We start from the raw sequence: 22,394 nt of genomic DNA, 5'->3' as shown, positions 1-22,394 counted from the left end.
AATGGCCTCAAGCTGCATCAGAGGAGGTTTAGATTGGATATTAGGAGAAATTTCTTTGCTGACAGAGTGGTCAGGCATTGGAACAGGCTGCCCAGAGAAGCGGGGGAGTCACCATCCCTGGAGGTATTTAAAAGATGTGTAGACGTGGCACTTCAGGGCATGGTTTAAGAGACGTAGTAGTGTTGGGTTGATGGTTGGACTTGATGATCCTAGAGGTCTTTTCCAACCTTAATGATTCTATGAAGTAAATACTAGCCATCTACAGAGGAACAGAATGGTAACATCCCCGTTAAAAACACACCAGAGTATCAGAAAAATGGCATACTTGGAGTAAGGCTGTGATTCTCAGGGAGAAAGTTTTTTGATGACTACTAAGGGACCTTTTAAGTTCTCTATCACTTTCACCGTCTGCAGAACATAAAAATGTCCCTGAAATTACTTACATAAGAAATTACAAGCAAAGCCAGAAACTACTGAAGTGGACAATACCTGCATTGTTCCTAGGAAACACTTGTTAAGATTAGTTCATCAGCTCAATCCCAAATATGGAATCTTTTCCCCTAAATATTCACCATCCCAACAAATCTGCTAAGATTGCAAAATGCTGGCTAAAAGTTGTTGTGTTTTTTTTGTTTGTTTGTTTGGGGTTTTTTTTAATGGTTGGGGTTTTTTTAAAGAAGTTTTACATTTTATGTGTGTTTTGTTATTCTGAAGCATTTTACCTGACTTCTAAGAAGTTTGCCCTATTTATTCCCAAGCATGATTTTCTCTTGCATGGTAGAATCCTTTAACTTGTATTTTTCCCCTTTCCCAACTATTATGCTGAAATAATACAAAAGAAATAAAGTATGTCCTTCTTATTATATATAAAATAATTTTCCCCCTTAACAGCAATCTTCATCCTGCAAATATTTTGTGCTGTTTACTTTTTGAGCATGAACCTGCTTATAAAATTCAGCTCTGATATAGCACTGAAAGTTTTACTCAAACTTTAAGACTGAGACATTACCTGAACATTAACAAGGCTGAAAATTCCTGGCAAATACCAATTACTCCTTCACTCCCACAAATTTCATATTAATTTTATCCCTACCATTTTTTCCTCATTTTCAAAACTGATTTTGGAAAAAAAAAAAAGAAAAATAAAATCTGAACAGGAAGAATGTCCTTTCCTAGCACCAGCTGTTCAAAAGCCATCTCTCTGAATGAGAGTGATCCAGCATGGAAATCCCAGCTGACGGCCACATATCCACTGGTTCATATTACTTGATGAGTTACATGGAGCCACTGATAGTCATTTTGAATTGCTATAACCTCCTGTAAGAATGGACTGGTATTGATAGCTTAATAGAGAGCAACACAGTATTTCACAGGTAAGAATGTTACAATACACACTGGAAAAATAATAGGAAAAATCTATTAACTTTAATGACCTTAACTTCTATCTTCAGTAAATTCTAGGCTCTGAGTGTTTGTCCAGGGCAAACCTGTTCATTAACCCAGGATTACTGACAGTTAAAAAGCAGCTGCTTTTCTGACAGTAACAATGAACACAGGACTGATTTACCTACATTTTCTGATATATATGGAGAGTTAATTTTAGAAAGAAGAAACTACAACTAATACACAGGAAATCTGGAAGATCACCCACAAGAACTCTTCTGGAGGACACCCGGCAAACTAGAAATACATCCAGTCTCTTCAACTGCTTCAAAAGTTCACTCCCTGTGATGCTTCTCCTCTAACTAGACACTGCAGAAGGAGCATCTACTCATTGTAAACAGCTGTCATTGTCTCCACAGCTGTCAGAGCTGTAGTTACTGAAGAAAAAGCTGCTGGCTGACAACTGGATGATTTAAGCACACTTTTGATACAGTTTATCATGATGCGTGGTTGCCTGTCCTTTGCTATCACACAGAGGTAATACAGAGTTAATAAATTGCATCTTTGAGGATGCAAATGTTTGCTCATTTAATATTACCATTCACCTATAACAGTGGAAGTACAAGCCTATAAATAAAAAAAAATCTTTTACCCAAAGAATTTTACGTTATACTCTAGTTCAGATCAAACTACAAAAATAAGACTTACAAGTAGCAACAGCAAAGAACCCTTTATTAAAGTGGAAGTTTGTCAAACTTTATGTGTCAAAACTAAGGCCACAGCTAACACAGTCTACCTCAAAAGGTGTTCTTCTACAGTACAAGTTAGAAATCTTATACAAAGCTGTTTTAGGAGTGCGTACTTGATGCAGCGTTACTTAGTGATTCTGAAGTGAAATACCAATTACTCTGGTGATAATATTTAGTGATACAGAGTGCTAAACTATCAGTGCACATAACCTATCTCTATTTTGGTCCTCAGAGGAAAGTAACACTCTGCATCACTCCAGCTACAGACGTAAATGGAAGTACAAAACACTGTAATGGAACTGCCAATGATTCTTCCTTTTTGTGCCGAGTTCGTTTCTTTTCTTCTAATACTAAGTATCTCCAGTCATAATAGCAATGAATTCTTCTTGATTGACTAGAAAAAGAGAAAATCATTAGACAAACAGCAAACATTCACAAACCATAAAGAAAACAAGGCATATTTGGATTATACTTTTTACCTAAAGGTTTCCCGGTTAGTATTCGTTGCCTCACCCATTACTAATCAGGGCTCACAAGTCTGGATTTTTGGCTTCTAGAACAACAGAGATTTTGCACTTTTTTCATGTAAAGAGAAAAGTCAGAATGCAAGCTTAATTACGTGGAATACTTAAGCCAGAACGTAGCTCTCATTCAACAAGCTATTATTTTCAATTCTGATAGTAAAAATTTTCTAAAAGTACAAGATAGAAAAAACAAAAAACACTGAAAAAAGTATGTAAAAAGATGGCTATGCAAAAGCCTAATACTTTATTATTATTATTATCTTTTAAGATTTATAAAAATACAAATATAATGTGCTCTTCAAGCAACAATAATGCAGGTCCAGTTATGATCAAATTCAGTTTTATTCTTAAAATCATGATTCAGACATTTATGTACAATCTGCCCCTCCACCCCAAACCATGCTATTCCTCTCTCTCTCAAACCTGTAACACTTACCAAATACAAAATTAATTTTAAGATCATTTACTAATTATTCCACAAATTAGCTAGAATTAAAATGGATTTTGACAAGCTTTCCCCCATCTGAAATTTCCTCATTCTTCAGTTATAATTAACAGAAATTTTATAAAAATTTGCTTGAAGAAATTAAGTCATAATAATAAATTAATTAGCAGTCATTAATTATTTTGCTGCACTTGTACCTGAGCTATTGACCTTACTCATGCGTTAAAACAGAGCCACTGTAAAAGAGTTAACCAATGAACATGTTCACTCTGCGACTAATTACTGTAGTGGGGAATGATTAGAGTAAGTCAGTGGTGCTGAAAACATCAGACACGAATGAAGAATTCTCCCTGACATTATCTGTCCCAGCCAGTGTACCCAAGCTATTCCTAAACAGAGCACTGCAAAGTAAGAGCTACATTTAGAGCTACAAGAAAATTTTAAAAAATCAACTATGTTACAGGATTAAAAAAAACCCCAAATCTGCCCTGTTGCAATACATGTTAAAAAATATGAAACAAGTAGATCTAGCCTATCTTAGGCCCCTTTATTCTGAAATATCAGCCCACCGTACGACTACATCAAGTTCTACTACATATAAGCACTATGTTGTCTGTATGACTTTAAAAAGCATTTCCACAGCTTTATCACAGTAACAGCACAGTAACAGCACAAATACAAACATCCACCCCAAAATATTCTCTGGTTTGAAATATCTTTGTTAAACAATGCTGCAAAGTGGAAATACAGTATTATAATGACAAGTTTTGTAACATTCAAACAAAACTGCAAAGAGAAGCATAGTTACAGTTCTCAGTAACCCAGTTAATCCCAGTTAATCCTCCTCAGACTTGGGATCTGTTCACAAGATAAGCACAATGAAATCAGATGCAATCACCGTCTTTCCTAGCATCAGATTTCCCTCAATTCTATGACATAAATGATCATAAAAGAGCAAACCAGTATAACAGCTAATATGAAGAAAACACTGATTAAGACTCTGGAGAGTTAAAGGAGCATATTATTCCAGTGGAGTTGGTTTTTTTTTTTCCCTAATTCTGTGCCAAAATCTGAGACCTAAGACTGGGTAGTGTTTCCTACAGGTGCATCCACACAAGATGAAAAACAATGCATGAACTGACAGCATGTGTTTCTAAAAGTAGTCATACTCCAAAACAGAGTCATTCCTAAAACCAGGAATATGAAAACTAGACTATTTGCATTATTAAGGCAGACAGAAATATGTCAAAAATACTTTCTTCTACAGAAATTTAGGTACAGTGGACCAGTACAGCTCAGTGATTTTACTGGCAATGCAAGGGTTCAAGTAGCCCGAGTATCACACAACAGGTCTTATTTCACTATGAGCAAAATCTCTTAAATATAAGAAGGGTGTTATACCACAAGTGGTATTATTCCTGTATTTGAAGCATCAATTAAAAAAGCTACCAACTAACAGTTCCAGATAATTTTTTTTGGGGGGGCAGGAAAAGGAGAATTAGATGACAGCAAGATTTTGCTACATGACCCAGATGTTTGAAGCTAAACGGAACAGTGATTCATAAGATTATTTACTTTTTCAGAATGAATCTTAAAAAAGCTAGAAACAGCATCAGCTTTCTTTAAAGAACAGAAAACAGACAGACCCTTAAGTATAAACAGCACCATATACAAACATTATGCTGTCAATCTTCCATATCCGATCTTGTGCTTGACTGCTCTAACAAAGAGAGTGAATGGATGAATGACACTGAGGAAACTGAGCCACCCACTCTTAGCTGATCGAGTTAAAAGATGTAGCACTGACCTAAAATAATTATGACTCTGTAACCTTCCTGAAAGGAGCTAATGGTCTACATTCAATTTGTAGTGACCAAATAGCCACATGACAAAATACTATCCTTGATCCATGATTATGACATCTCATATGGCAGCTCCAGAAGCGCAACACGGAACAAAACGTGCTTGCAGATGACACTCACTCTTGCTCACCTCTACAGCTACACCTTCATTAAAAAAGTAAAATGCATCTTAAAAAGTAAAGCTAGCAATGCAATGTCCTTGCAACTCTTCATTTTAAAAGGAAAACAAGCTCAAGATTAAGCTATCTGCCTATGATATCCTGAAGAACATGAAAGTTTTTGAGTTCTCTGCTAAGCCATAACAATGAACTATGTGAGCTTGGCAAAACAGAATTTGGTAGCCCGAAATGGGAACAGAGAGATAAACAAGCACCTGTTTTATGACTACGTCCCTGAGGAGAGCTGAGAGACTGATGAAAGCAAACATCCAGCCTCAGAAGCTGCTGAGAACAGGGTGATAAAGTGTACAGTCAAGGAGAACAACTAATTGGGATGTTGATAAGAACGAAGTGCCCAGAAGGGGAACTATCTTCAGTATAATACTACAAATCAGGCCCATAGGCCAGGAACCGCCCCCCCAGTAAGTCCCTTAGTCTCTGAGCATGTGTGGTAAATTAAAAGTGAGGTGTGCCTGTACATCAAAGCAAGAAAGAAATTAACTGTGTGAATATTAGCTCTGACTGACACATTTAACTGTATAAATACCTTGTAATTTCTCAGAGTGGGGTGCTAGCTTTGTGGGTTACCACCTAGCACCCATCTTTGTGCAAAAATGAGTTGAATAAAATACCTCTGCTCTGTGTGGTTTGGTGGTTTGCACACCGGGCGAATGAATCCGCTTTTCAGGATAACACCTAGACTAATCAATCTAATGCAGTGAGAAAAAAAGCATTATTCCTTGTTTGCCATACAGCTACTGAAAACAAAGTAAGTCAGTATCCTATTGTCTACCAGAAATCACAACTACAATCCTGTGTGTCACTGCACACAGAAAAGTGCCTGAAAACAGAAGATTTGCAGACTTCACTATCCTGACCTGCTTCAAATAACCTGTAGAAAACACTGAGAAAAAACAAAATCTATTTTCTCAGGATGCAGCTCCAAGAAAATCCGATCAAGCACCCTGAACAGTTCAGGAATCTAAGCAGCAAGAAAAATAACCCTTAAAGACTTAAATGAATACTTTTCTTCTGGCTTAGCTCCCTTAAACATCTCACCCTGTGGGATCAGAGATGCCAGTGCAAGAAGTGGTCGGAAAGACACAGCTGGGAGCATGGAGGAACATGAGAATTATGCAGTGTGAATTTATTGATGAACCATGGCCTCAGACCATAGAAAGATACCAGAAAACAACAGCTCCAAAAGGAAAGAAATCACATACTTGCCTCAACACTTACTTTAGTAATAAGCGTGTCAACATTAACACTCTTCTGGCAGCTGAAGCACTGACCTTTCACTGCCTCTGTCCCCAGGCCCTGTATTTACACCACTACAACGGGACAAAAGATTCTCATTTCCACACCACTGACCACATTTAAAATGTTCTGCTCTTCCTCTTGAAAAGAAAGGGGTTGTTTAAGCACTTCAGTATTTGTATTCCGAAGTGCGGGATAACATCCATCTCAAACAGCGTAGAGGGGAAGAGTGTCTGCCACAAGGCCAAAACCACCACAGTATTTTTTCACTAGCAGTGAAAGTTTTGAGTCCAACAGATGTGGTGGCTCACAAGTAGAAATACTATTGCAACTGGAAAAGTTGATGCACTGCTAGTGAAATCTCAGGCATGAGTCACCATCCTGAAAGAAAAAACTCAGAAGTGGGTTTCGATGACTGTTAACAATGCTGTGTTTATGTACATGGTCTCAAACGAGTGGTTCCCGAAATTCAGATATTAAGGTTCCTGGTGTAAACATAAGGGTGTTTTCAAATTAACCAAAAAAACCCTAAGTTTCAGTGCTCACAAAGATTTAATAAACATAGTATCAAACTGGATTTGTTAATTCATTCTTTATCTAGCTAAAATATCCCTTTTGCAGCCCACTCTGTACGGATCTTGTCAATTGCCCAGAGCCGTTTTTCACAGTGTTCTTCAGCACTCTTAGTTTCAGAAGTACATTAAAAACTCATCCAAACTGATCCTGCATAGATTTAGGGTAAGGGGCCATCCAGCATGACTTATTAGCTTAATACTCCATATCTGACTAATGTGCTGAAATCACTATGGTGACACATCACCACTTAAGAAATATTGACTAGGCGATCAAAAGTGTTTCTCTTAGCCCTTTAATCCTTTTACTGATTTATAAAGAAATAAAAATATAATGTAGGTATATGGAATCTCCCATGTACCAGTTCATTTACTTCCACCTTCAACTACACTTTCACTAATCTTTTAATAGAGATCGGTTGAATAAGAGTTAGTGGTGAATCAACCTGAGAAATCAATTAGATTTTCAGACTCCGAGATGTGTTTCCAGAGTTAGTAGTTGTCAAAAACAACAGTTTCCATTATTTGTAAGCTAAGTTAAGTTTGAAGTGAAAGTTACTTAGAAGGAAACTGAAAGAATTAGAACTGTTGTGACTAAAACGTATTGCTTTCGGGGAGTCGGAAAGGCTTCAAGACAAGCTCCTAAATAAATTCATGACAACATTTGACCTTAGAAAAGCAGGTGTACAGAACCATAAAGATAAGGAACTGCACAGCAAACACTAAACCAGAACAGACTACCCCAAAAGGACAGTTCATACGTATTCTCAGAACTGAGTTTGCACGAAAGCAAAAGTTGACTAGCGGGCACAGGGAGGAAGAGTAGATCCTTCATCCAGAGACCTCTAACAACCACACAGAGACACCAACAGGCATGCACAAAGGACATTTGCATACGATAGTGAGTTCTTGGAATATTAATGAATATGTATATCTTTTCTCAGAAAACTGAATGTCTAAAGGTTGTATAAGTTATGCAACAAACCCTGTGCAGGCACGCACATTAGGAGAAGTGATCCCCTGTGCGTCCAGCGCTGCAATAAAGAATACCTGCTTAATAGTCATTCAGACTGTTGAGTCCTGATTTTGGCTTTTCATGGCATCAAAACCAAAGAGGACATTTTCACAACAAAACCATGTTTAAAAATTAGTAACAGATTATATGGGGTTTTGTTTGCTCACACATACTTTCTCCATCTCCATCCTTATCAAATTCTTCAATCATAGCCCTTAGTTCTTCATCAGACATATTTTCACCCAACTCCCTAGAAACACGGCGCAGGTTTCTCAGACTTATTTTACCAGAGTCGTCATCATCAAACAGTTTGAATGCCTTGAGCATTTCTTCTTGTGGGTCTCTCTCCAGCATCCAGTCTGTCACTGTAAGAAGGATACTTAAGTCAGACTAAAAAATTCTGAAGGGTTAACTCAGAATGACCTTAGCAGACTGAGACAATATGAAGAACATAAGATCTCTGGCTTCACCTGTTCTTCCATTTTTCTGTATTTCAATTCAACATGTGTATCTGTTTGGCTGTTTTCTGAGCTCTCCTTCTCAACCCTCTTTTCCCAAGCTGAGTTTCTCTTTGGGACATACCTGTTGCAATGCAAAGCTATGTGGCAATTTAGACACAGTCATGCTTTCAACACACTTTTTAACAGGAATTAAAAGTATACGCATGCCTCCTCTGTTCCAAACTTACCTTTCAGAAAAACATCAGCTCTGACAGGTGAGGACACGTGATTTTTTTTTTAATTTTATACATTTTGATCAGGATAGAATTTTGACTTGGAGAGAACACTGAAACACTAAGTAATAAAAAAAAATTCACACGGAACTTCTCTTTTAGATACAAAACTACACTAACAAAAAACCCTAATCCCAGGGGTTATGAATAGGACACTACTATGAACTGCAATATGTTAATTCTGAAAGGATTTATCAGTCTTTATTATTCCTTTTATCACCATTTGCCAGTTTCTGTAATAGAAAAGACAAACTTGCCACATAAAATATTTTTCTAGTAACTATTTCAGACATTTCTGGAACGAACCATAAATAATCTTCACATCTTTGTACCTGCTAGTCTTGTATTACAGGGCTTGCTATTTATGACTTTCATCAAGCCATTAAAAACACATCAACCCCGCTCGCGTGTAGAGAGCCACTTAGCATTTGCTGCTATCTGCAGATGGAAAGCCTGCTCTGGCTTAGTGAACTTGACAGGAAAAAATTAGATTGAAGCTCATACAAGCTCATTAGAGCAATGAAGTTAGTATGCCTACATAAATCCCTCAGATTTATATTAAATTTAAGTGTTTTCATTTAAACCAACTACACTGCATGACTGTGTTACGTAATTTGAAAAATTCTACTTTTTGTAACAAAAAGACAACAGCAACGTCAGCTGAAGAACAATAAAATACTAGATCTCTAAATACTATAGGTAACATGATTGTACAAAACAAGGCAAAATATAACTGCATCTTTACACATATTATATGGGTCATTCCTACATTTAAAACCATACAAAACATTAAATTATGAAAAATTGATGGCTCAATAATTGCTTAGCTATATGCAGCAGCTCTTCACAATTAAAACTTCTAAAACCTATTTTGCCTAACTCCCTGATCTTTCTTCTAGAATTAATTCTGTGTCGAGGTCATATTGTGGCATAGCAGCACTCAAATCCGATTCAAGTTTTGGGACAGGTTCAGCTGCCTTCCAAGTACGTGCAGTGCTTTCTACAACAATTTTCCTAGCTTCTCACAGCACATATTGACTGCCCATATTCATAGGCCGGTCAGAACCAGGAAACAATGACAAGACTGAACATCAGGAATTAGAAGAGAATTACACAGTAATTACAGTATATTCAACTGTATACTATTTTAGCATAATGATGTAATTATAAATTTATTTTTACTATTAAATCAATACTCTCACTTCTTTTTCTTTTTTTTAATTAAATCGGGACTGTTCACATATATTTCCCCATTAGCTTTATTTTTGGTTCTTTTCTGACTTAAATTTGCTCTAATCTGGAATACAACTACAAAAATATTATCTGTTATTAACAATACGTTTTGTTCAATGCTAACGTGTTATATTGTTAAAATTTGCCACGTTTCAATAAATAACTGTTATGCCACGTTAAGTAGATTGTTATTCATAACCAAGAGCAAATATACATGTACACTGGGTTTTTTGCTTTGTTCCCCCCCCCCCCAAAAAAAAAAATTTACAGAAATCTAATACCTTGAACACATGGACTAGAATCATGAAATGGAGATATGAAGCCATACATGGAGAAATCCCACACAGCTTATTTTTTTGGTAAATGCAAATTGCATGTAAAAGTATAAATTATGTGTAAAAATGAGAAAATCCTTAAATAAACTTTAATCTTTAAAAATTCTGAAGATCACTACATACTCAAAATATGTCAAACTGCACAATGCACATTCTTCAGATGAAAGAAACAGCTTGTGAAACTCTACTGTTTTTATCAACAGTTGAAAATCCTTGAAGCACAATATTTAATATCTGCTTCAATTTCTCTTATCTTTGGTATACTTGAAGCCTGTATTCAGTTTACAGTTTGTCTGTGTTTGTAGACTTCTTCCCATGAAATTAAAAGCTAAATACTTTCTCCACAGTATGAAGGAGAATCTTACAAAATCCATTAAAAACACATGAAAACACATTTTAAGTTAGTACTTGTTCCTTTGTATAGGTTTGAAAAAGACTAGGACTGTGTATACTCTATTTCCTTTTATACCATGGCTATCATTTATCTCTACGTATCAAACTTAATATTCAGAATGCAAACATTTATTTTCCTCCACTATTAATTTTTATTAAGAAAAATATGAAATTACATCTCCCACTTCTATTTCTTAATAGTACTAGATAACTGAAAAAGTACCCAAAGTACTGCTTCCAAATTGTAGCCATGACTATAGACTAAATTTCTCTAAAGGTGCATAATCAAACACATACCAACTTCATTAAAATCTTCAAAGGTGATCCTGCCTGTCGTTTCTTGATCATAATCTTTAAGTATTTTCAGTACATCAGCTTTTTTCACATCAAATCCCAAGGCTCTCATTGCCACCTTTTGGAATAAAACAGAAGTGCAACCGTATATGAAGATTAAATTACAGATGTAACAGATTTCTTTTTATTTTCAGTAATTACTCTCTTGCCCAAGAGAGAAGGTGTGTATCAGTGATTTGGCAACAACAATAAATAAAATTAATACAAGTAAAATAGCTTTGGATATAAAAATCACCTAAAACTACTATTACCAAATGGAACATCAAGTTACAGTGAAAAACCAGCCTTTGCATCTTCAGGGATTTTACTGATGGGACCAAATGCTTCTTAGGACAAGTAGGTTTAATTTCCTCGCTTCCAAAAACATTTCAAGTACCAACCATTTTTCAAAGATAAAATTGAAAAATCATTCTTCAAATTATCCTTCTTCAGTATTCATACTAAGCCTGCAAATGTTCACAGGTTTACAAGTCCTCCTACAAGTGACTTTACTGCTTTTCCAGTGAAAAATATAAACCAGCCTATTTTTTATTTTAGATAGCTAAGAAACAGTTTTGCAAGTGATCACAATGGCTGAGAATTCAAAGTATATGATAACAGTACCAAAACAGTCCCTGGTACTCCCCTGCTCACTGTGGCTCCAGCAAAGATAAAATACCTGAACTCTGAAATAAAGGGAAGAGAATCACTACACTTAAGACGTTCCTGTAACGGTAGTTAAAGTAAAAATAAGCCTTCCTGCTCCCCCTCCCTTTGAGTTACTTGGTAGAGCCAGAATGTGGAACGGCAGGCTGGATTAGGTATTCCTTCCTGAAAGAGTCTCACTCAATAGGTGACAGAAACACTAGCCTCTTCAAGCCGCCTTTTCTTCTTGATGTAGCATTATTAGAATAAAAAATCACCAAAGATTTAAAAAAAAACTTTAATAAGCTTCATGTACTAGTTCTAGAGGCTTCCAGTCAGGAGGACTCTCTAGGAAAGACTACCATTCTAGCCTTCATCTGCTGATAGCCATCAACAGGAGAAGCCTTCGCTGGGAAGGGAAGCTACTAAGTGTCCCACAGGCACAGAAAACAGCACACCTCATTCCTACAATCCATAGGCTCCTGTTGAAAAATGCAAGTGGGTAACCTCTGGCTTGTAGTCAACAGTTTTACAAATTTGCTGTACATCTTTTACCTAAGCACCTGAAACCTGTGGATTTTCAGAAAACCAAGCTTTAGATTATGTAGTGCCTTTAAAAAGAATGAAACAGCCTTTTCAAGAGCTTTTCCCACTTAGTCATTCTCTGCAGAGCATTCAGACCAGCGTTACACAGGACGCTGCAGCAATTCAGTTACTGCGTCAAGTACATAGTGTGGGAAGAACAGCTTATTCCTACACCAATGCAGTATTTCCTTCCCACCCCCCCTCAAATATCCTCACTCCATTAGCCCAGTAGAGATCCTGAACGTGGAGCATTTTCTAAAGACACAGCCAACATCTTAAACACTCACCAAGGAGCAGATATACAATATCTGCCATAAAATTGTGTAAGTGAAAAACACTTTTACCTTCAGTTCATGATAATTTATTACTCTATCTTTGTCAGTATCAAACAACTCAAAGGCATCTTTAATTTCTTGCTTCTGTTCCTCAGTCAGTTCCCTTCTTTTCTTCTTTCTAGTTTTGTCTACTGAAAGCTCATTCCTATAGAAGAAGAAGAAAATTAAGTGTAATTGATTTCTACTGGGAATATACGATTGTAGATAACATTTCCCACTAATAAGAAACTCACCATAATTGCAGAGATCACTACCCGCCCTATTCAATCTTTTCCCAACTTGTCCTCACAGCTTAAAATAACATCTGAAATGGACAATTCCTTTGTGAAAGCTGAACAACACTCCCCACTCAAAATAAAACCATCACAGGTGTTCAGGTTAATAAACAACAACAACAAAAAGGAGGATAGAAAAATGACCAGTTAAAAATAATACTTGAGGTTACACACTTGATTAGCAGTTGAAATGGTACAACTGCTGAAAACACTTTATTTCTAAACTACAGCTTGTAAGAAAGAATTCTGAGACAGACAGGCCACTGGAGGCTTAACTAGGCCAGACAACTGGGTTGTCTGGCTACTAAAGTGGGCATTAGGTGCAACAAATCGGCTTTGTTGCCAGCAACAGTTCTTAGACAAATAGCATTTATGGATTTCTTTTAAATCCTTTAAATCACAAACACACGCGTGCACACACACTGTTCTAAAGATCTTTTGCTCTGGTTTTGGTATACATAAAAGAGACAAGCCCCCCAGATCAGCACATCTGGCTCAAAGGCAGCCCTCCTTTCTTTGGCTAATCTAGAAAAAAGATTACGTTTTTACATACCAGACAGAAAACATATGATCTGTATACTGGAAACAACAGTTGAAAACACTGAAAAGGATGGCACTGATAAAAGATACTTTGGGACCAAGCTAGTAAAGCATAAACTTTGCTGTAAATGTGTTTTATTCACATCACTGAGAGTGACCGTATCCAGAGTAATTGCTTAGATAATGTCCATTTAAGAGCAAGAACTCTTAAAAAAAAAAAAAAGGTACATTTTGAGGTAACACATGGTTTCAGCTAAGGCTGTTACAGTACCCAAGGTAGACTCTTGGAAGAAGTGGGCATGTGTGCAGCTCAGCAACATGCTGCAATAAGCACAGCTAATTGCAGTGCTAAATCCCCTCCATTCTGTGACCAAGAGGTATCCTGCGTCAGGTTGTGGACACCTCAGTACAACAAACATATAAAGAAAACCGATGAGGTCTAAGGCAGACTACCATGCCTGGTGGCTGCAGCATGTGGTGCATGAGAAGCCGGGGGAGCTGGGTTGGTTTAGAGCAGGGTGGTGGGGCAGGAGGACTGGGTGGGGAAGGGCTAAGGAGAGGGGATCCAAGTGCTGCCCTTCACTGTCTAGAAGGCTATTGCACAAAAGACAGACAGGTTTCCCTCAGAGGAGCACAGCGAAAAGACAGGAGACAACAACTACAAACTGCAAGAGGAGAAAGTGTAACTGGATCTAATGGGAAACATCTCGCCAGTGCCAGTGTTTATGCACTGGAACAGTTGTGCTGGGAGACTGAGGAGTCTCCATCATCAGAAATGTTTGGAACCCAACTGGAGAAGGTGCTCAGCACCTCATTCTGTTTTGAGTGGGACCTGCTCTGAGCTGAAAGCTGGACTAGATGACTTCCAGAAGTCCCTTCTAACAATAGTTTAGGTTATACTCTCAGGAAAAGGCTTCTTACACTCATCTGTTTATTTGCACCAAAGGCACAATGCATGCTGTGTCACCTACTGTAAAAATGCATAAAAATCACTGATGAGTGAAGAGAAAACTGCTTTTCAAGGATATTTATTTTCCAGATCTCCTGTAACGAGCTGCTTTTTCTTCTCCTTTAAGGGTTTGCTAATTTTAATCAAAACCAAAGATTAAACACACAGCTGGGATTTAGCTTTCAACAACCACTGAACTACACCAGTAAAAATTCCAAACACAGACACGAGAAGTGCAAGCTGCACAAGCTGGACCTGCCTCAGACCGCAACATCCTCAAAGGGTGAGAGGTCCTTAGCAGACCAGTTGAGACCGCGTGATTTCACACAGGCTTTGGAATACGATAGCTTTTAGGAGGACTAAAATAACTCTGAGCTGGCTACGTAATTAGCACTGGGAGAGCACCTCAGCTCCAGGCAGCCCACATTTTTTGAGCTGTGATGATGAAATCTGTTTGGAAGTCTGACAGCAAATTACCGTGGAACTCCTGCAGAAGGACCCGGCTACTCAGGTGTTTATTTATCACTTAGCACAAAAGAATTTAAGACAGAGCAGTATTTAAACGCAAGTAGGTTAGCGCCACTTCTTCTACAAGCGCTTTTACTATATAAAGCGTGGCGTTCTCAAGACTCGAAAACTTAAGGATCATGTATGCCATATATTAATCACGCCTGGAGACGAGGATTTGGCAGGGATAGCGTTTACAAGCCAGGCCCCTTTATGCAACAGTTACTGAATCTGAATAAAAAAAAAAAACAAAACACAACAAAACACGAAAAAAAAACCAAAACGAAAAAACAATCCAACAGGGGAACTTAACGCCTACTAAACGGCCTTTTGACGGTGCGTTACTTCAGACGACCCAGAGGCGAGCCTCTCGGAGCCGTTCGCGGCGGGCCCAGCCCTCCCTCGGCGAACAGCCGGCTGTTCATCCCACCGGTCCGAGGGGATCGGACATCAGCGGCTGACTACCACCGGCCCGGCCCAGACCCCGCCGCTGCCCCCCCTCTCCCCGCTTTCCCCCTACACCTCCTCCACCGGGACGTTACCGCGGCCGGCGGCCCCTGAGGGAGGGCCCCGGCCGCCCCCCGCCCGCAGTCCGGGGCCCGAAGGGGGATCGCCCGGCTCGTACCGACCTCAAGGGCAAACTCATCGTGGTAGTGGTGGTGGTGCCGAGGCGGCCCGGTCCGGTCCGGTCCGGTCCGGTCCGGTCCGGTCCAGGCTGCGCCCGTCGCGCCGCACCGTACCAAGCCGCACCGTGCCGCCTTCCCCTCACACAGACCCACCGCGCTCTCTTCCCCTTGGAAACGGGGCAGCCACCAATCCGCGCCCTCCGCGGCAACGCTGCCGCCGCCTGACTGGGCGTTTGGCGGAGATATTCCCGCCTCCTCATGTGGTGCACTGGCCTATTAGCCGGAGAGCTGCCACTCAAGCGGGAGGGGGTGTGTCTTTTCGGTGTGGGAGGGTGCTACCCAGGATGCTGCGCGATGGTGGGCGGAGGGTCGGGGGGGACATGGCGGCGGCTGATATAGCGGATGTCTCGGCTCTGTCCGCCCCCTAGCACGGCTGGTGGGCTTCTGGCGGTACTTCGGAGTGAGTGTGCTGGCTCTGCTTGTCCCTCTCCAGCCCAGACGCGCCAGGGCTGCGGCACAGGAGTTCCTCGACTCCCTAGGCCGTCCCTGCCGCTAGGTGCGGGACGGCACCATCTTGAGCGGGAAAGCCCGGCAGGCTGCGGAGGAGCGGTGTGAGGCGGCGATCCGGCCGCGAGGAGCTGGCCGGGGCCTGGGCTTGGGCCCGGGCCCGGGCCGCTGCCGGTACGGCAGGCTGTTGGCGGTGCCTTGAGGAAGGAGCCGCTGTCGGCTGGGAGGTGGCGCTCGGTGTGCGCCGTCGAGATGGTGTCTGGGAGCTCGGCCTCACCAGTGTGAGGGGAGATGTGGGTCGTAAGGGTGTTCTTGCAATATGGATATACACACCTAGTATTTAGAGTACATCAAGCCTTTCTGATAGGCACACTTTGCCTTCCTAAAAGTTTAGGGGGGAAGCAGTCTGACGTGAAGACTGAAGACCTTAAGGCATGCTTCCAGTTCTGTATGCCGGTAATAACTCAATGCTTTGTAAACCAGTGACTAAGCCAACTTTATGTATTCTGTGGGTGGGGGAAATACTTTACTGAGAAGAAAACACTGGCTTGGAAAAAGTGCTGCCTCAGTGCTCTGGTCTGTGACAATAGATGCACCTTGTGCCTTGCCACTTGGGATGCCCTGAGCTGACAGGGCTGTTGTGTACTGGTTAGCATCGCCATCCCAGCAGTCCACAGGGAGGTCACTAGCCCTGCCGGTGTTGCGATTGCCTGTGGTTTCCAGGTTGTCCATCCTCATGGAGCACCCCTGTCCTTGCTGCTGCCTGGCAGGTAGGCTCAAATACTTGATACGGAAGGCCCTCGGGGTATGCTTCTGGGGACTGGAGATACACCTTCAGGTCTCTATTTCTAAACATAGCAGCTGAACTAGGAAATGGCCTTCTTGCCTCTGAGGCCAAGGAACTGGCCATGATATCAATGAGAAGAGACGCACAGCTGATTAAGTGCTTTCCTCTAGCCTGTAGTTACCAAACACACAGACATCTGTTGTCTTGTGTGTTTCCTGCGGGTGGGTGTTGAGTGTGGTGGGTTGACCCTGGCTGGAGGCGAGGTCCCCATGAAAGCTGCTCCCCTCCTCAGCTGGAATGGGGGAAGAAAATACAGTGAAAGGCTTGTTGGTGGAATAAGGACAGGGAGAGATGCCTCACTACTGTCATGGGCAAACCAGTCTCAACGGGGGAAATTACTTTATTACCAATCAAATCAGAGTAGGGTAATGAGAAATAAAAACTAAATCTTAAAACATCTTCCTCCCACCCCTCTTTTTCTTCCTGGCCTCAGCTCCACTCCTGATTTCTCTCCCTTCTCCCCACCAGCAGTATAGGGGGTGGGGAATGGGGGTTGTGGTCAGTTCATCACACATTGTCTCTGCTGCCCCTCCCTCCTCAGGAGGAGGACTCCTCACACTCTTCCCCTGTTCCAGTGTGGGCTCCCTCCCTCGGGAGACAGTCCCCCACGAACTTCTCCAATATGGGTGCTTCCCACGGGCTGCAGTTCCTCACAAACTGCTCCAGCGTGGGTCCCTTCCCTGGGGTGCAGCCCTTCAGGAACAGGCTGCTCCAGCGTGGGTCCCCTGTAGGGTCCCCTGTCCTGCCAGGAGCCTGCTCCAGCACGGGGTTCCTACAGGGTCACAGCCTCCTTTGGGTATCTGGTGTGGGGTCCTCTATGGGCTGCACAGGGATATTTGCTCCACTGTTGACCTCCATGGGCTGCAGGGGCACAGCCTGCCTCAGTATGGTCTTTATCACGGGCTGGAGGGGAATCTCTGCTCTGGTGCCTGGAGCACCTCCTCCCCTCCTCCACTGACCTTGGTGTCTGCAGGGCTGTTCCTCTCACATGGTCTCACTCCTCTTTCTCTCAGCTGCTGTTATGCAGCTTTTTTCCCCCTCACCTACATTACCCCAGAGGTGCTGTTGTTGATGGGCTTGGCCAGCGGCGGGTCCATCTTGGAGCCAGCTGGCATTGGCTCTGTTGGACATGGGGGAAGCTTCTGGCATCTTCTCACAGCAGCCACCCCTGCGGCACCCCCGCTGCCAAAACCTTGCCAGGCAAACCAGATACATAGAGGCAGGACTCTTCGCCCTTCTGCTGACCCACCACAGCGTTTGCAGAAGGCAGCACACAGCCAGCTCTGCTGTAACCACTGCCCGTGCCTAACCTGGGTAGGTGATCAGTGAAGGTGGGCTTGGAAAAATAAAGGCAATTAGGAGCTACAAAACCCACAGGAATAAGTACAGCCCTGTGTCCTCTGCCTCTAAATTTGATTATTTGCAGCCACACTTACTTGCAAGTGTAGGAAGGGAGAGTGTTTTAGGATTACAGGTTTACTTAGGTTCTTAATGGGATGCTATGGCAAAAGCTCTGCTCCAGAAACCAAAGCACCACTTTTTTTAAAATTTAGTAAAGCTGGCAGCAGTGCTTGTATTGCACATGAAACGGAGATGCCAGGAATTTAAAACTGCAAAGGCATGATCAAATTATAATAGTTTAAAAAAAAAAAAAAGAACTTGATTTTGGGTATGGTAGCTGAGCCTTGCAAACCCTTACATTTTCAAAGCTGGTAAAACCCCTTCTAAAATTACCTCTTACGAGTAGAGTAGGTAAATTAGAGTATCAATAGAATGTTCCTCACACCAGCTTAATAAGGAAAATAATTATTTTTGAGGGATACTTGAAGGCTTTATTATCTGTATCTTCAGCTTTTAATTAATTTTCAAACTTATCTGTTGCTATATGAAAGTAATTTGTCAGCCGTATCTTCCCTTTGAGTACATATTTTTCCTTTTCTACTCCTAATTTTATTAGCATCTGAAACCATTCTACTGTTCCCTTGTCCCCAGCTGAATTTGAGGGTGCAGGAGATTACAAACCTCCTGGCTGTTCAAAATCAGAACAACCTGCTTTGTCAATAAAACTAATCCAAAAAAGTATTAAAGGGGTAGTTTTGCTTGGGCAGATTTCATGCAGGTTCAAGTATTGTTTCTCATGTCACTCACACCAAACCACAAAATCTGTGTGGAAATGTAAAGCTGCATTAAAAACATATCACGTGACCTTCCTGGTGATCACAGGAAATGTACCCCAGTGTACATCTGGGCCAAACTGCTGGGGAATATCTTAACTCTCTAGCTCTGGTGCAGTCACAGAAGTGTTGGCCAAGGACCTTTCCTGAGTCCTTCACCCTGCATTGGGGTTCTTTTGTTTGTTTTTCCTGCGCTTTCCAATTTTAATTGCTGTTCAGTGTTACCTCCCAAGGACACTGTTGGGCACGCATGGGAGCATACACAGACAAAGTCACTTACCATATAGGTGAGATTAGCCCATCCAATAAAAGCAGGGTAGTTGGAGGAACGATGTACTGAAAATGGTTTTGGATAGCACAGCAAAAGCAAAGAGAGGCTCGTAACACTGTTGGTTTCTACTTTAATCTATAATGATTCAATGAAGCCTGTTATTTTATTTGCATGGTAAATTTAGATGCCTCTTTTTGTGCAGAGGGCTGTAGTCCCTGGTGGCTCCTGCCTGCGTGTTCCTCCTCGGGGAACAGCCAAGCACCGCCGCGCTGCCCCTGCCCTGGAGGCAGCTTCTCCCTGTACTTGTGCTGCTGAAGCACCGGGTGTGAAGCCTGCTACTGCTCCTCTTCCAGCCCAGCCTGCGCCGCCCAGGCTTACCGCACCTGCACACCGCAGGCGGGTAGGAAGACAATAATGAATTTTATTGCCCTTAGCAGGAATAGAGGAGCAGAGAAGGGATATTCCACCTGTATTCTGTAGAAGCATTAACTGACTTTGAGCCGTGATTATGCTGCACAAAGCAACGTCGTGTTAATGTGGAAGCTAGTAGTAAGGTGATTTGACATCGCACTAGAGTGGTCTGGGCTAGTCACGTGCCTCAGAGGACTAGATTGCTTCCTGACTAGCCCAGATACCCTGTCCACCGGTGTGTGTGCAGTGCAAATATAACCTAACATGTTCTTACGTGCAAAACCCCCATGTAATATTTAGCTTCAAGTAGTGTTAAATTTAAAATAAAACCTAACGAGTGTTTTCTGATTGCATTTCAATGGTATCTGTTTCTGTGGTTTGTAAATCAATTTGGAAGTGAGGGGACGGAAGAAGAATTAGTTTTGGATGATGCAATCTGGTTGAATTGGTTTCAGTAATGCATACATTAATTATAAATAATAACTTGAAACAGTGTTGGTTGAATTCTTAGACCTAGATTTTAAAAGTTAAATACTCATAATTTCTCCTTTGCCATGTGTTTTTCCACCCTTATCTCGCTCCCTGTTCCCTATCAGATCTGGATTTTGTATTCTTTGGCTACAGATGCCTGCTCTCAAAAGGCAAGGTGTTACACTAGGCTTTAGCAGCACTCGTTCTAGAGCTTATCCTGAGCTCTGCTCTGTAGCATCCCACAGTTTAGGGTGTAACAGTAAGGATACTTTTTTTTTTCTCCTGTCCCTGAGAATGTTCTTTTTAGCAGAAACATCCCATGTTTCTTTTGTAGTAACATGATGGCAAATAAAGATGTCAGTGATGTAAAAATAAAATGAGATGCTGTAGTACTGAAGTAACTAGAATGACTGTTTTGTTTCCATGGGTATTAGAAAGACGATTGCAAAGACCCCTTACTCATCTGAGATAGCTACCTCACAACATGGCATCTCCTCTGAAACACAGGCGTAGTTTAAGGTGATGAAAATAATGCAATGCATTCACAGTCGCTGTAAATAAAAATCATATGTAACCAGTAAGAAACTGGAATCAGATTGCATGCACAGCAGTATGAAAAACAGAATTTTGCATTTTAAAACTCAGAATTCGAAGCGCCAAAGAATGACTGAAACACAGATTGTTGTCAGATCCTTTCTACGTGAGCAGAGTATGGGCTGCGTGTGAGATGAAGGCACGCAGAAGAAAGGTATGAGGCAGCCTGAAGGGTGTTCTTATTTACGCAGAGATACCCTGTGTGACTAAAGCCTCAAGCTCCGTGGCTTCCTTCTCCACCTGGCAAGCTGTAAGAGGGACAGTGGCGCGTACCCTCCACACAGAGGTTGGAGGAGTTACAAGCATCATGGAGGACAGGATCAGAATTCAAAATTGCCTTGATAAATTGGTGCAGTGGTCTGGGATCAGTGGTACGAAATGGAACGAAGGCAAGCTGACAGTGCTCTGTTGGACAGGAGCAAGATCCAGGGCAGAAATGCAAGATGGGAAGAAACTGGATAGCAAATATTAGAGAACAGAAATTGGAGATTACAAGGGACCAGAAATATTTATCAGCAATAGGATGTATTAGCAAGGGTGCAAACATGTAAGGCAAGGGTGAGCCTGTTCTGTTCTGCTTGCTGCTGGTGGCTTGAGAGGCGTGGAGTTTTGCAGGGTGTAGTTTTAGACAGGAATAAAGAAACTGGAAAGATCTGGAGGGTAAAAAACCAAAGATATTGCATCTTTCCTTGTATGTCATGTTTTTAAGCTCATGGTAGCTGACTAGCAACAGTTTCCTACTGTGTAAAAAGATGTTATGCAGACACCGCATCCAATAATAACAGCTTAATTTGGAGAAGAGGAAAACCTGGGCTGAATATGAACAGAAGTCTAGGTCGGTCAGTAAGGCATTGTGGAATGACCTTTGTGGCCGATGGTGAGCCCCAGGGCTGCCCTTTCTCTGTTGGGTTTCTTACCTTGCTTCCCAGACCCAGTGCTCCAGCGACGGCAGATTTCAGGTATTGTGAAGGAAAAGAGGACATTTCTCAGCGTGAGGAAGAGGGGGGAGAAAATGTGGGGGGACTCAGGCAGAGGCATAGAAGTCTGGGTATGTGTGAGGAAGCAGCAGCAGAGGCGGTGGAATGAAGAACGCTGGTAAGAGGCCAGCAACATGAGGCAGTTGAGGGACCAGAAAGTGAAAAAGTGATGGAAAACAGCAAGGAGTAGGAGCAGGCAGACCTGGAACCGCTAGTTTTAAGCAGACATTCTGCTTCTCTGCATGAAGATGGTGCCAGGTGACCTCAAGATGTTCTCAGCCCTCTACTTCTTACGTGTCTGCAAAGAAGCGCAATATAGCATTTAATTTCTCATCTGCAAACTGAACCTGTTCCCTTCTCTGCTGAATGCCAATGAAAAATACTCATTTTTGTTGCTAGGACAACTCACCATACCAGATTTGATGTCAAATATGATGATTTTCACAGTCCATGTAGCAAACGTCCTTCAACTCGTCAGCAAGCCCATTCATTGAGAAAGGAGCAGTGACAGCGACAGTTTCAGCTGACACCTTGGTTTGCTACTGCTCCTGCTTCAGGCACGGCAGAAATGCTTGTAACCGGGGCACCGACATCTCTCTGTCCTGCGCTGCGGTGACACAGTGCCGCTAACTCTCGATGTGCATCTGAACTCGTCACTGCCCCAGATGACAGAGAAAGGCTTTGCATG

At 41.5% G+C, this 22,394-nt stretch overlaps 1 protein-coding gene across 1 annotated transcript; it reads right to left on the bottom strand.

The window, feature by feature from the left end:
* Positions 1 to 2,098: 2,098 nt before the first annotated feature.
* On the bottom strand, positions 2,099 to 15,627 carry CETN3 (centrin 3). Its single transcript, XM_075078555.1, has 5 exons — positions 15,458 to 15,627; positions 12,567 to 12,702; positions 10,957 to 11,071; positions 8,139 to 8,330; positions 2,099 to 2,526 (listed from the first exon to the last, which is right to left on the bottom strand). The coding sequence occupies exons 1-5, from the start codon at positions 15,472 to 15,474 to the stop codon at positions 2,483 to 2,485; spliced, it is 504 nt and encodes a 167-aa protein (XP_074934656.1). The 5' UTR covers positions 15,475 to 15,627; the 3' UTR covers positions 2,099 to 2,482.
* Between the last annotated feature and the right edge of the window lie 6,767 nt (positions 15,628 to 22,394).

The sequence above is a fragment of the Phalacrocorax aristotelis genome, chromosome Z (assembly GCF_949628215.1).
Source record: "Phalacrocorax aristotelis chromosome Z, bGulAri2.1, whole genome shotgun sequence".
Lineage (NCBI taxonomy): Eukaryota > Metazoa > Chordata > Aves > Suliformes > Phalacrocoracidae > Phalacrocorax > Phalacrocorax aristotelis.
The sequence above is the reverse complement of the archived record's forward strand: the minus strand, read 5'-3'. Positions and strand labels throughout refer to the sequence as shown.